Source organism: Coregonus lavaretus (genome assembly GCF_964263955.1).
Source record: "Coregonus lavaretus genome assembly, contig: HAP1_SCAFFOLD_411, whole genome shotgun sequence".
NCBI classification, from domain to species: domain Eukaryota; kingdom Metazoa; phylum Chordata; class Actinopteri; order Salmoniformes; family Salmonidae; genus Coregonus; species Coregonus lavaretus.
Genome location: NW_028166665.1, coordinates 234,489 through 247,794, shown reverse-complemented (window position 1 = coordinate 247,794; position 13,306 = coordinate 234,489). Strand labels below are relative to the sequence as shown.

Below are 13,306 nucleotides of genomic sequence, written 5' to 3'. Positions count from 1 at the left end.
ATACATTATGTATACATTTACAAATGTAAACATTCTCCACCCTACAGGCCATGTTATATTTTGGTTTGATACAGCATGCGCGGACGACATCCTGTTACCGTTTTTGGTTTGACCTTTGATGAGATACAGTAAGTCCCAATGAACGCCAGGGAAACAGGAAGTCACATGACGTAAGAAGTGAGAGCTGCTTGCGAATGTGTTTTTCCTAGGAGATTTTGGGGCAAGATACTATTTACTGCAGTCACAAAGTCAAAATTGTCTACATCGTAAAAATTCATGAAAACAAAAGTGTTATTTTTGGTCTTAATTTAAGGTTAGGAGTGTGGTTAAGGTTAGGTTTAAAAACACATTTTAAGAAGATAAATTGAAGAAGTGGGCAGGGTTTATGACTTTATGGCTGGGTTAACTAGAATCTCTCCCCAAAATCTCCTAGGAAATACTAATTTGCGAGCTTCTCGGCTTACACTTCTGGGTCCTGTTCATTAGGGTACACTATGGAAAATAGCTTTGAAAACTTTTGTAACGTAAAACGAAAATTAACGTTTGTTATTGGACCAGTACAGTTCCGATGGGAACACTAAGCAGCATTAGGCTGTACCAGGTCTTCAACCCTGTTATATATATATTTTCTACAAATGCTTCTAGACCTTTCCTTCCCTTCCCTCCTTCCTCTGTTGATAATTGTTCTGATTTGACATGGTCTGTTGACAGATGTGATGGAGGGAAAACAACCACATCATGAAAGATCAGAGATAATCACCAAGAAAGGACTGAAGGTGATTGTATTTCAACAGGGTCTCTGTCTTCAGGGTGAATAGAGGAATACGGCCCTGTACTCTGACCCAGGCAAACAGGGGAGTCCTTTCATTGGTTCCTTCTCACCGGCAGAAAATGCGAGGTTGCAATGTATTGGGGAAAGATGCAAGCTGTGTACGTGAAGGGCCGAAACTATTCAGTGTTTTCAACAAAACAGCACCAACTCTTTTATTCAACACCTGTCCAGCAGGAGACTGACTTCCGCCCTCTTTGTAGCAGAGGCCACCGCAGCGCACATTGTTGTGGAATGTTCAGATATATTTTATGTAGAACAAACATGCCTCTCTAACCTGTAGGATCAGGAATCCTACAGCTCTATTAATGACATTTCTGTCTGCAACGTTCCACAACGTTTGGTTTTACAACTGAATGGAGGCCCAGATGTGTATGTATATTAAAAACATTATTAAGATGGAGCCAATGACCTGTCTTCCGGGCACAACGGCCCTCTACGTACAGCATATAGATATATTAATTGATGCAAGCCATTCCTGACCTGGGCACAGTGTAAATATGTAACGTATTCACCATCCATTTCTTTCAACAGTAAAATACACACGCAATAAGAAATTGTGCAGACAGTTGATTAAACCATTACAGTTGATAAATAAAACACCTTATAAACATACAACCATTTAGGCTAGATCGTCCTAGATGCAGATTACTGCTAGGACATAAAATATTAGTTACATCAACATTTGAATTACAAATGAGGGAAATTCTCTGACGTAAATTGAAGGAAATCTTCCACACCAGTCTTCCCCACATCTTTAAGGCAGCGGTGGAATAGAATATACTGGATTTGACCTTTGACATGGCTTTTGACCTTCTGACAAGAAGAGTAATTATTGTGGATAAATAAACAGTATTTCGCTCTGATCTATTTGCAAACAGGCAGTAACACAGTTGCAAAACAAAAGCTTAAAAACACGAATCACCCACTAGCCAATCGCCTCGGTCATGGTTCAAGCTTCATCTTTGTTATAGTTTGTGGGGGGGCATTGTGTTCGATATAAAAATAACATTGGTCTTTGTGAAAATATGCTACAACCAGCCATTTCAGCTTGACAGTTTCTTTGTTAATGAGGATGGCTGGCTTATAAGGAGGACCTGAAGCAAAGCTGAACAGGGTCATTCCACAAACGTTTCTTTCGCATCCCTTTGATATTTAAATAACAATAGTGCACCAATACTGCATTTTAAACTTTAAAAATGTTTACATAGCTTGCATTACTCAACTCATATGTATATACTGTATTCTATACTATTCTACTGTATCTTAGTCTATGCTGCTCTGACATTGTTCGTCCATATATTTATTTATATATTCTTACTTCCATTGCTTCACTTAGATTTGTGTGTATATGTTGAAAAATTGTTAGATATTACTTGTTAGATATTACTGCACTGTCGGAGCAAGAAACACAAGCATTTCGCTACACCCGCAATAACATCTGCTAAACAAGTGTATGTGACCAATAAAATGTGATTTGATTTGATTTAAAAGCCTTGTATATTAAAATAAGTGCCCTTTAATATAGAACACAAAATCTGATTTTTTTATATGAATAAAGACTTGCTAAAGTGCCATAAATTCAGTATTTTGGCATTTCCCTCTGACTTCTAGGAAGATTTTAACCCACTTAAAGTGGCAATTGGTAGTAGAAACAATAAAGCAACTCCCCACCTGTTTTGGTAAAAAGCTGAGGGACGGGGCTGAAGAAATGTAACCACGCTCAAATTCATAGACAGGGCTATGGATGCAAGGTCTGATGGGGTATGACAGTTGAACTAAGCTCATGAGGTATTTATCAGTTATATTCTTCAATAATCAAAAATGGATGTAGCAACTGCTGACTGCCCCTTTAACCCCAAAATGCCTCCAAGTTTCACCACCATTGGAAAGCCCTAGTTATTTTGTTGCTTTGACAAAGGCATTTCTAGAGATTAATACATTTCATGTGATTAGTGATTTATTTTAAGGTTAAAAAAAATTATAAATAAATAAACTGCCCCTAATTTTAAGGTCAACCCTGTTACGTGAACTGAACTCTTGTTGGTGAAACTATTCTTTCTTACATATTTTTTTCAAAAGGAACGTTGAACATCTAATAGTCAAATCAGTGTAAAAGCAGGTGAGCTGGTTCTACTCTTTCTGGTCATTTACTGGTGTTTTGTGGTGGAAAACTGAGTGGGTGGAGCATAACACGTCCACCATGCTACCCATAGTTATATATCTATATACATCTTTTTTTTAAGGCTGAATTCAATTGTCCCTCCCTGTTGCACACAACAAGCTTCCATTCTTCCTGTCACAAGGAGATTTTTGGCTGATTTAACATGAACACGTCAACCCTGTTACGGTCAACCCTGTTACTGTATTTGGCACTTAATAGGCACTTACTATAGTCATTGTTTTACAGCATTTTAAAGGCTCTTTGTGCCACCAGACACAGTATTATCATAAAGGTCCATCAGTCAGACCTCTGCAGATGGGAAAACATGTTTGTTTTTTCAAGTTGAACATGTGCTCTTTTTTTTGTTTGTTTTTACCAAGTTACATTACCCAAAAGGGTCTCATTTCGTGGAACGACCAAACAGCTTTTTGGACATTTCTATCTAGCATGGCCCAGACCAGCTGAGCACTCACCCATTAACCTGGTCCCAGATCAGTTTGTGCCGTCTTGCCAACTCCTATGGTCATTGGTACGGAAAACAACCAACAGATCTGGGATCAGGCTGCTCATACAACCTCCATCTCCAACTCCTCATAATACAGCATGTTAAAGGCTATTTGTGCCATCAGACACACGGTGTTAAATCATAAAGGTCCATCAATCAGACTTTATCAAAACACTATCTTGGCCATTTTGAAAGCGCAGAGACACGTTGGTCCGCCATTGTACCGCCATCACAATCACTCCCTCTTTATCTTGGGATTCAAAACCTGAAATGTTTATCAACAATCCCACTTGGAAGGTGGTTAACTAACATCAACGACCATGATAATAACAACATTAAAGCTGCCAATGTCCAACTGACCCTCCAAGAGTAATAATCCTGCCCCCCCAAAAAAAGTCTCAAAATGGTGGCCGACCTTTAGAATGTAACAACCCTACCAAGTGTCACAAAACAGTGGCCGCTGACCTCTGACAGAGTTACTATAACAACCAACATAACAAAATAGCCACCTGTCGTGGTGTCTGGTCCAGGCAGTTACCGACAGTTCAAGTCACCTGTCTTCACTGGTTACCGACAGCTAAATCAAAATGGCCGCCGACCTGTTGTCCTCGGTTTCTGAAAGCTGAAGTCAAAATGGACACCGGCTGGGTAGTTACTGACAGGTCAAGTCGGGGTCATTGAGCCAGGCCCAGATCTGGATCATCTCCTGTGGTGTCCGGCTATGTACCAGCATCAGACCCTTATAGGCACACGGGTTACTCCTGTACTTCTCCTCAATGTCAAACGTCTTAAAGCCTTTATGTTTCTCTGGCCCCAGTCCCAGTTTCCTCAGACACATCCCTGTGTAAACGTCATCGATGGGATAGAGCGGTACGCGCTGCGAGGCCCCATGCAGCCGCCTGGCCAGGTCCCCGGAGTACAGATACCCCCCTCCGCCCGCATACGGCGGGTACGTGCCAACGAACAAACTCTCTGGGATGAAGTACTTGACCTTTTTGTCCCTGTGTGGCCCCGCGTTGGTGATCACATCCCCTACGAACAGGTCCCTTGCCCGGGGCCCAGAGAGGCCCTTGAGGAAGCCCAGGATCCTCAACGTATTGACAAAGACGTCATCGTCCCCTTTAAAGATGAACTGAGCACCGGGGCAGCTTGTGGTCATCCAGTCCAGGAAGAGCACCTCCTTGACGGTCAGGTTGAAGAACGAGTCCCGGTAGTCCCACTGGAGGTAGAGTTAGAACAATCAATTAAAGGGATATTTTACTCAAAAACTCTTTAGTATTTTGTTCATGATTCCACTGTTTATCCAATCCCATTGTTTTTATGTCAGCATACTTAAAAATAGTTTGAGTATCCCTGTGTCACTCCCCAATATTGCAACATTTGACAAGACGTATTACAGATTAGAACCAACATTGTGGACCACTCAGTGAGCGTTAAAAAGGACATAACAGACAGTCGTAATACATTGCCACACAAATCAGTCAGTATATATTAATAATCCCTAGAGTCAATTGATGCACCGGTGCGTCAATCTAAGTAACATAATCCCCATCAAAATGAGTCAGTTTAAGCTACAGATGTGTTTATTTTATTTTTTACACGTGCTGCCACTCAATCTACCCTTCTGCATCTAGGGTGGAAGGTGTCCGAGCTACAGCGCTGTTAGTCAGACCATGAGACCACTATGGAAAGATGACTCTCACCAACACGATGGTGTTCTCCGTTTTGCTCTACAACCCCCACAAGTGTCACAGGACTCGTCTAAAGGTAACCAACAACATTATTATTATTTTTTTATGAATGGAAGTATGGAGGTAGTTTTGTGCTTACTTAAAGAAAAGGGGGTTAAATAGTGTCATTTATTTTTATTAAAACATTTCCTGATCTTTCTTCTAGCTCCTACATATAGGACAGACACTTCAAAACATTATTCCTTATCATTTATTTGTTGAATGTCTTTTCTGAATGTGTTATTCAACGCATTTCTACGGGAGTTGGTATTTACGGACAAATTCAATATTTTATCAAATCATTAAAAATATATATATTTTAAATAAATAGTGCTGTATTTGAACATTTTACACCCAAGGTAGGCTACCTTTATCCTTTAAGAGCTAGAATAGATTTTGCACACTATGTTGTGATTCTCACCAAATATGCTGTCTTCTCACACTATTCAAACCCCACAATCAATAAACAGCTTATGAAGCTCTCTTAGCCTATAGATCACATATTGCAAACAAATAATCTGAACTAAACACTTCACACATTTTGGAATTTCTGTGCGTCCTTGACAATCGTTAATCAATATCCAAAATCTGCACACATTTTTTTCCGTGAACCTGCACATCATCCTCTCTCCTTTGTGGCACCAATGGGAGGGGTTATGGCAGGGGAAACGGTGTTGCAGTAGTCTAGTGTGTGGTGCGGGAATAATGACAAGCGAACCTGGGGAGCTTCGCGTTCACATTGCCCTAAAAAAGGGAACCGGACCACAGAATTAAAGCGACCCAAACTCAGACCACCTCTCGAGATGGTCTCAGGTTCAGTTCGCTTCGGGGGTTCTTTTTGGAGGGGTCGGAGTTCCTTTGGCGTATTCACACCACACCCACAAACAAAATAAGCAGAAACTGGCTGAAAGGGACCTAGCATGAAAACACCCCTAGACTCTAGAGATCTGATTGGAGGATTCCGGAATCAGGAGGGGATAAGCAGGAAATCCGGAAATCCTCCAACCAGGATCTCTGGAAAAATCTGTGGAAAAGTTAACGTTAACAGAATTATTTTAATCCTAATTAGGCGCTTATAAGGAATAAGGAAACGTCTATGTTGCCATAGGCATTTACATGATTGTTCCCTGAAGGAAGAAACATTTACATTGGCAGAGGCAGTTACTTACTATGACTGTGATATGTGGTTCTCTTACCTAGCTAACTTAAGATGAATGCTACATTACCTCTGGAGAAGAGGGGCTCCTAAATCAGTGGTTTTTCTCCAGCGGGACCCCCAGACGTTCTCCAACCTATCCTCAGGGACCCCCAGACGTTCTCCAACCTCTCCTCGGGGACCCCCAGACATTTCACCATGTAGTTGTAGCCCTGAACTAACTCAGCTGATTCACCTATTCAAGGGCTTGATGATTAGTTGAATCAGGTGTGCTAGCTGTGGAATAGTTAAATACATGGAATGTCTGGGGGTCCCGGAGGAGAGGTTTGAAAACCCATGCCCTAAATGTTAACATGTATATTATTGATACCTGGAGGATGTTAACATGTATATTATTGATACCTGGAGGATGTTAACATGTATATTATTGATACCTGGAGGATGTTAACATGTATATTATTGATACCTGGAGGATGTTAACATGTATATTATTGATACCTGGAGGATGTTAACATGTATATTATTGTTACCTGGAGGATGTTAACATGTATATTATTGTTACCTGGAGGATGTTAACATGTATATTATTGTTACCTGGAGGATGTTAACATGTATATTATTGTTACCTGGAGGATGTTAACATGTATATTATTGATACCTGGAGGATGTTAACATGTATATTATTGTTACCTGGAGGATGTTAACATGTATATTATTGATACCTGGAGGATGTTAACATGTATATTATTGATACCTGGAGGATGTTAACATGTATATTATTGTTACCTGGAGGATGTTAACATGTATATTATTGTTACCTGGAGGATGTTAACATGTACAGTACCAGTCAAAAGTTTGGACACACCTACTCATTCAAGAGTTTTTCTTTATTTTTACTATTTTCTACATTGTAGAATAATAGTGAAGACATCAAAACTATGAAGATGAAGAAGAAGATGGCGGCCTCGCGACTAGCTCTTAGAAAACGTTGCGTTTAAAAAAAAAAGTATTATTTTTTACATTATTTCATCGCGCAGACAGAAATAAATATCTCTCCGGGAAGCAGAAGGGCGGAGGTGTGTTTCATGATTAACGACTCATGGTGTAATTGTAGTAACATACAGGAACTCAAGTCCTTTTGTTCACCCGACCTAGAATACCTCAATCAAATGCCGACCGTATTCTCCCAAGATAAGTTTCTTCGGTTATAGTCACGGCCGTGTATATCCCCCCTTAAGCCGATACCACGACGGCCCTCAAAAGAACTTCACTGGACTTTATGCAAACTGGAAACCACATATCCTGAAGCTGCATTTATTGTAGCCGGGGATTTTAACAAAGCAAATTTGAGGACTAGGCTGCCGAAGTTCTATCAACATATCGACTGATGTACTCGAGCTGCAAAAATTCGACCATTGCTATTCAAACTTCCGGGATGGTTATAAGACCCTCCCCCGCCCTCCTTTCGGCAAATCTGACCACGACTCCATTTTGCTCCTCCCTTCCTATAGGCAGAAACTCAAAACAGAGAGTACCCGTGCTAAGGACTATTCAACGCTGGCCTGACCAATCGGAATCCACGCTTCAAGATTGTTTTGATCACGCGGACTGGGATATGTTCTGGGTAGCATGCAAAAATTATTTAGACGAATACACTGAAACGGTGACTGAGTTTATCAGGAAGTGTATAGGAGATGATGTGCCCACTGTGACTATTAAAACCTACCTTAACCAGAAACCGTGGATAGATGGCAGCATTCGCGCAAAACTGAAAGCGCGAAACACCGCATTCAACCATGGCAAGGGGACTGGGAATATGGCAGAATACAAACAGTGTAGCTACTCACTCCGCAAGGGAATTAAACTGGCAAAACATCAGTATAGAGACAAAGTGGAGTCGCAATTCAACAGCTCAGACACGAGACGTATGTGGCAGGGTCTACAGACAATCACGGACTACAAAAGGAAAACCAGCCACGTCACCGACACTGACGTCTCGCTTCCGGACAAGCTAAACACCTTCTTCGCCCGCTTTGAGGATAACACAGTGCCACCGACGCAGCCCACTACCAAGGACTCTACTTCTCCGTGGCCGACGTGAGTAAGACATTTAAGCATGTTAACCCCCGCAAGGCTGCCGGCCCAGACGGCATCCCTAGCCGCGTCCTCAGAGCATGCGCAGACCAGCTGGCTGGTGTGTTTACGGACATATTCAATCTCTCCCTATTTCTAAAAACCTGTTTTTGCTTTGTCATTATGGGGTATTGTGTGTAGATAGATGTGGGGAAAAAACTATTTAAATCAATTTTAGAATAAGGCTGTAACCTAACAAAATGTGAAAAAGGTTGAGGGGTCTGAATACTTTATATTATAGATACCTGGAGGATGTCGCGGTGGCGAGCGTTCTCATAGCGCATCATCTCCGACAGGTCTGGGTTGTGGTCCACGGCTGTGGTGTTGCCGAGCAGGAACACCGTGACAACCGTCCGGTTGGCGAGGACGCCGGCTCGACCCCACGACTGGCGGATGGCCTGGCGGCGGTCAAAGTGCGGAACAAGGGATTTGATGGCCAGTAGGAGGAAGGGCGGCTCCCCTCCCTGGGTCTTTTGGCAGATGTGAGGCTGGTCCACCACTAGAGGGTACGACCGACAGCGCATGTAGAGAAGGAAGTCTTTAAAACGGGGAGGTAGGGAGTTGTAGTCTTTCACGTGAGTGGTGACTCTGTAGTCCGGTTGGCAGGGGTCAGGGTTCAGCCCTGTGTCGTTGAGCCAGTCAGGGACAGGTCTGATGACATCGTCATCGCTAGTGTTGTTGTTATTAGCGGAGGCGAGGACAGGGTTGTGTTGGAGGTCCAGTCTCTGTTGCTGGCGGTTCCAGTAGGCCTGACTAGGAGCCAGTTTGGACCAGAAGCGCTTGGAGGGGACACGGACCTTGAATGGAGGAAGGAAGGAGGAAATGTATTACATTTATTTTACAAATTAAAACAATACAGAGTTGTCTAAACCAAGAAAAACAATACATACAGTACCAGTCAAAAGTTTGGACACTCATTCCAGGGTTTTTTAAATTTTTTTTAAAACTATTTTCTATATTGTAGAATAATAGTGAAGACATCAAAACTATGAACTAACACATATGGAATCATGTAGTAACCAAAAAAGTGTTAAACAAATCAATTTTTTTAAATATTTTAACTTCTTCAAAGTAGCCACCCTTTGCCTTGATGACAGCTTTGCACACACTTTGTCCTGTCACCCCCCCCACACTTTGTCCTGTCACCACCCCCCCACACTTTGTCCTGTCACCACCCCCCCACACTTTGTCCTGTCACCACCCCCCCACACTTTGTCCTGTCACCACCCCCCCACACTTTGTCCTGTCACCACCCCCCCACACTTTGTCCTGTCACCACCCCCCCACACTTTGTCCTGTCACCCCCCCCCACACTTTGTCCTGTCACCCCCCCCCACACTTTGTCCTGTCACCACCCCCCCACACTTTGTCCTGTCACCACCCCCCCACACTTTGTCCTGTCACCACCCCCCCACACTTTGTCCTGTCACCACCCCCCCACACTTTGTCCTGTCACCACCCCCCCACACTTTGTCCTGTCACCCCCCCCCCCACACTTTGTCCTCACCTTGTTGGGTCCGCTCTTGTCCTGTCCTCTGCTGTGGGACACTAGGATGAAAATGAAGAGATTGACCATCATCAGCGTCAACACAAACTTCAGCTTCCTCCTCAGGCCCGCCATGACCCCTAGCTACGACCTCTGACCTCTAGCCACCTAGAGAGAGGGAGGGGGAGAGAGAGAGAGAGATGAGGGAGAGAGAGAGAGATGAGGGAGGGGGGAGAGAGAGAGAGAGATGAGGGAGGGGGGAGAGAGAGAGAGAGATGAGGGAGGGGGGAGAGAGAGAGAGATGAGGGAGGGGGGGATTGAGAGAGAGATGAGGAACACATTCAAGTTTGTTTATTTGTCATGTACACAATGCAACAAAATGCTTAAATGCTTTGCACACACACGCAGACTAGAATTAGTGGTCAAATCGTCTCTTCATTAAAACATTTAATAGGATGGAAATCTCCCCTCAGTTAATATGGCCAGTTAGTGTAAAAACACATGACTACAAACTGCCCACATTTCTTTCTCCTCTAAGGCCTCAGGGGGAAGTGAATAATGTAACGCTTCAAGTGAACACGGGTTTCTAAGAATCAATGCCTTTAACCATTTTCACAGAATGCAGGAGCAATTTGAGCTGAATGGTAGTCAGACTGCAAATCCACAATTTATTCAAACTCTGTTTGACTCTACGGTTGAGACGTTTTGGGGCAGTTTGAACATATGAAATAACTATTTTGAAATTGGCAGAAAGTATTTCAGGACAGTTGGAATGGTTATTTAGGGAAATTCAATGTTTTTAGGCAGCGAATAATTGATCATGTGCTTCTCACTCCAGAGAGCCTCATGCTCCCAATCTGTGGTCCAGGTCTGACCGATAACAACAGCACAACCTAGGAGAGATACTGGCTGTGCAGGTTTGGATTCCAACTCACTAACTGTAAGTCGCTCTGGATAAGAGCGTCTGCTAAATGACTAAAATGTAAATGTAACCCTACAAGATCACAGCTGATACAGCCAACCAAGGTGAAATCATAACCACAAGGATGTGGGTGTGGGGGCACACCCACATACACTCCCCCTCCACCTAAACACACACACACTCCCCCTCTACCTAAACACACACACACTCCCCCTCCACCTAAACACACACACACTCCCCCTCCACCTAAACACACACACACTCCCCCTCCACCTAAACACACACACACTCCCCCTCCACCTAAACACACACACACTCCCCCTCCACCTAAACACACACACTCCCCCTCCACCTAAACACACACACACACACACACACACTCCCCCTCCACCTAAACCCACACACTCCCCCTCCACCTAAACACACACTCCCTTTACACACACTAATTTGAACCTCGTCTCGGAGTGACTCAACAGGTTGAATAAGAGAGGATGGGATCCTGGAGATTTGGGTCTATAAAATCCTTATACAACTATCCCCTTTTCATTGGGTTACTTCATTTACTTGAGTTATCGTCTGTACTGACACGTGAAATGCAAAAATGGGTGAATCATTTGCATTGATTTTCATGACAAGAACATAGTGTGTTGCATTGAACTGCTGCTATGACCTGGCCACCACCTGATCGGTATCCTAAAAAATGACAGGATTCCTGTTCTGACAAATCAAATATTTACGTTTTTCTTTTGTTATTCTCCAGTTGGAATGAGCCGAACAACCCACCTGAGCAAGGCTGAAGAAAAGCAGGCCAAATCCCTCTCCCCTCCCCCCAACCCTTTTCAGAGGCCTCCTCTCATTCAAACACAATGATCTCCCTCTTTACCAAAACCCTCCCTCCATTCTCTCCTTTGCCAACCCCTCCATTTCTGATTTCTTCCCCTCAATACTTCCAGGTGTCCTTTATCTGGCTTCCTCAGCTCTCCCTCATTCTACCCTTTCGCTGTCTCCCTCTCTCTTCCATCTCCATCTACCCTTTCGCTGTCTCCCTCTCTCTTCCATCTCCATCTACCCTTTCTCTGTCTCCCTCTCTCTTCCATCTCCATCTACCCTTTCGCTGTCTCCCTCTCTCTTCCATCTCCATCTCTCTTCCATCTCCATCTACCCTTTCGCTGTCTCCATCTCTCTTCCATCTCCATCTACCCTTTCTCTGTCTCCCTCTCTCTTCCATCTCCATCTACCCTTTCGCTGTCTCCCTCTCTCTTCCATCTCCCTCTCTCTTCCATCTCCATCTACCCTTTCGCTGTCTCCATCTCTCTTCCATCTCCATCTACCCTTTCACTGTCTCCCTCTCTCTTCCATCTCCATCTACCCTTTCGCTGTCTCCCTCTCTCTTCCATCTCCATCCACCCTTTCGCTGTCTCCCTCTCTCTTCCATCTCCATCTCTCTTCCATCTCCATCCACCCTTTCGCTGTCTCCCTCTCTCTTCCATCTCCATCTACCCTTTCGCTGTCTCCCTCTCTCTTCCATCTCCATCTACCCTTTCGCTGTCTCCCTCTCTCTTCCATCTCCCTCTACCCTTTCTCTGTCTCCCTCTCTCTTCCATCTCCATCTACCCTTTCGCTGTCTCCCTCTCTCTTCCATCTCCCTCTACCCTTTCGCTGTCTCCCTCTCTCTTCCATCTCCCTCTCTCTTCCATCTCCATCTACCCTTTCTCTGTCTCCCTCTCTCATCTCCATCTCCCCTTTCGCTGTCTCCCTCTCTCTTCCATCTCTCTGTATTGTTTTAGTTCCGCTGCCTCCTAGCAACCCTTCTGCACCAGTGTCTTCAGGCCCCCTGTGTCCTCTCATCTATCCTCTCTTCCATCTCCATCTCTCTCAATCTGTGTCTATCCCCCTCCGCCATCCTCCACTCTCAGCTATAGAACACAAGCAAGCTTTAATGCATTGACTGCCTAATGTTATTTTACCTGTGTAGGTGGAGTGTTTCAGGCATTATGGGTGTGTGTGTGTGTGTGTGCGCATAACAGTTGGTTTTACCTGTGCGGCCGGTTAAGTGCGTGTGTAAAGGCTGTTGGTCTTACCTGTGAGGCGGGCGGAGGGTGTGTGTAAAGGCTGTTGGTCTTACCTGTGAGGCGGGCGGAGGGTGTGTGTAAAGGCTGTTGGTCTTACCTGTGAGGCGGGCGGAGGGTGTGTCAGGCTTCACTGTCTTCTCAGTCTGGCCTCACAGCTCTAAACCCATACTGAGCTCCGCCCCCTGGGGAACAGCAGCCAATGGGATGCAGAGGGGGGGAGGGGTGTGGCAGCAACCTGTAGGCAAGAAAGACCAACTGTGTCAACACCTCACAAAACTGTCTCAACACCTCACTATAGAGATGGCCAGG

The 13,306-nt window shown here is 44.1% G+C and overlaps 2 protein-coding genes across 2 annotated transcripts in view; one reads left to right on the top strand and one right to left on the bottom strand.

Moving 5' to 3' along the window:
- Positions 1 to 1,384: 1,384 nt before the first annotated feature.
- The window catches only part of LOC311114434 (N-acetyllactosaminide beta-1,3-N-acetylglucosaminyltransferase 2-like), a 32,134-nt gene continuing 20,212 nt past the window's right edge, over positions 1,385 to 13,306 (bottom strand). Inside the window, exons 2-5 of the mRNA XM_084189684.1 lie at positions 13,095 to 13,232; positions 10,025 to 10,171; positions 8,763 to 9,314; positions 1,385 to 4,717 (exon numbers count right to left, since the gene is read on the bottom strand). Coding sequence (XP_084045810.1) covers positions 4,151 to 4,717; positions 8,763 to 9,314; positions 10,025 to 10,138 — 1,233 coding nt within the window. The 5' untranslated portion in view covers positions 10,139 to 10,171; positions 13,095 to 13,232 and the 3' untranslated portion in view covers positions 1,385 to 4,150. The remainder of the gene's footprint in view (positions 4,718 to 8,762; positions 9,315 to 10,024; positions 10,172 to 13,094; positions 13,233 to 13,306) is intronic.
- On the top strand, positions 10,712 to 12,785 carry LOC311114427 (uncharacterized protein). The gene is made up of 2 exons (XM_084189677.1): positions 10,712 to 10,943; positions 11,686 to 12,785. Exon 2 carries the CDS (start codon positions 11,792 to 11,794, stop codon positions 12,710 to 12,712), a length of 921 nt encoding a protein of 306 aa, XP_084045803.1. The 5' UTR covers positions 10,712 to 10,943; positions 11,686 to 11,791; the 3' UTR covers positions 12,713 to 12,785.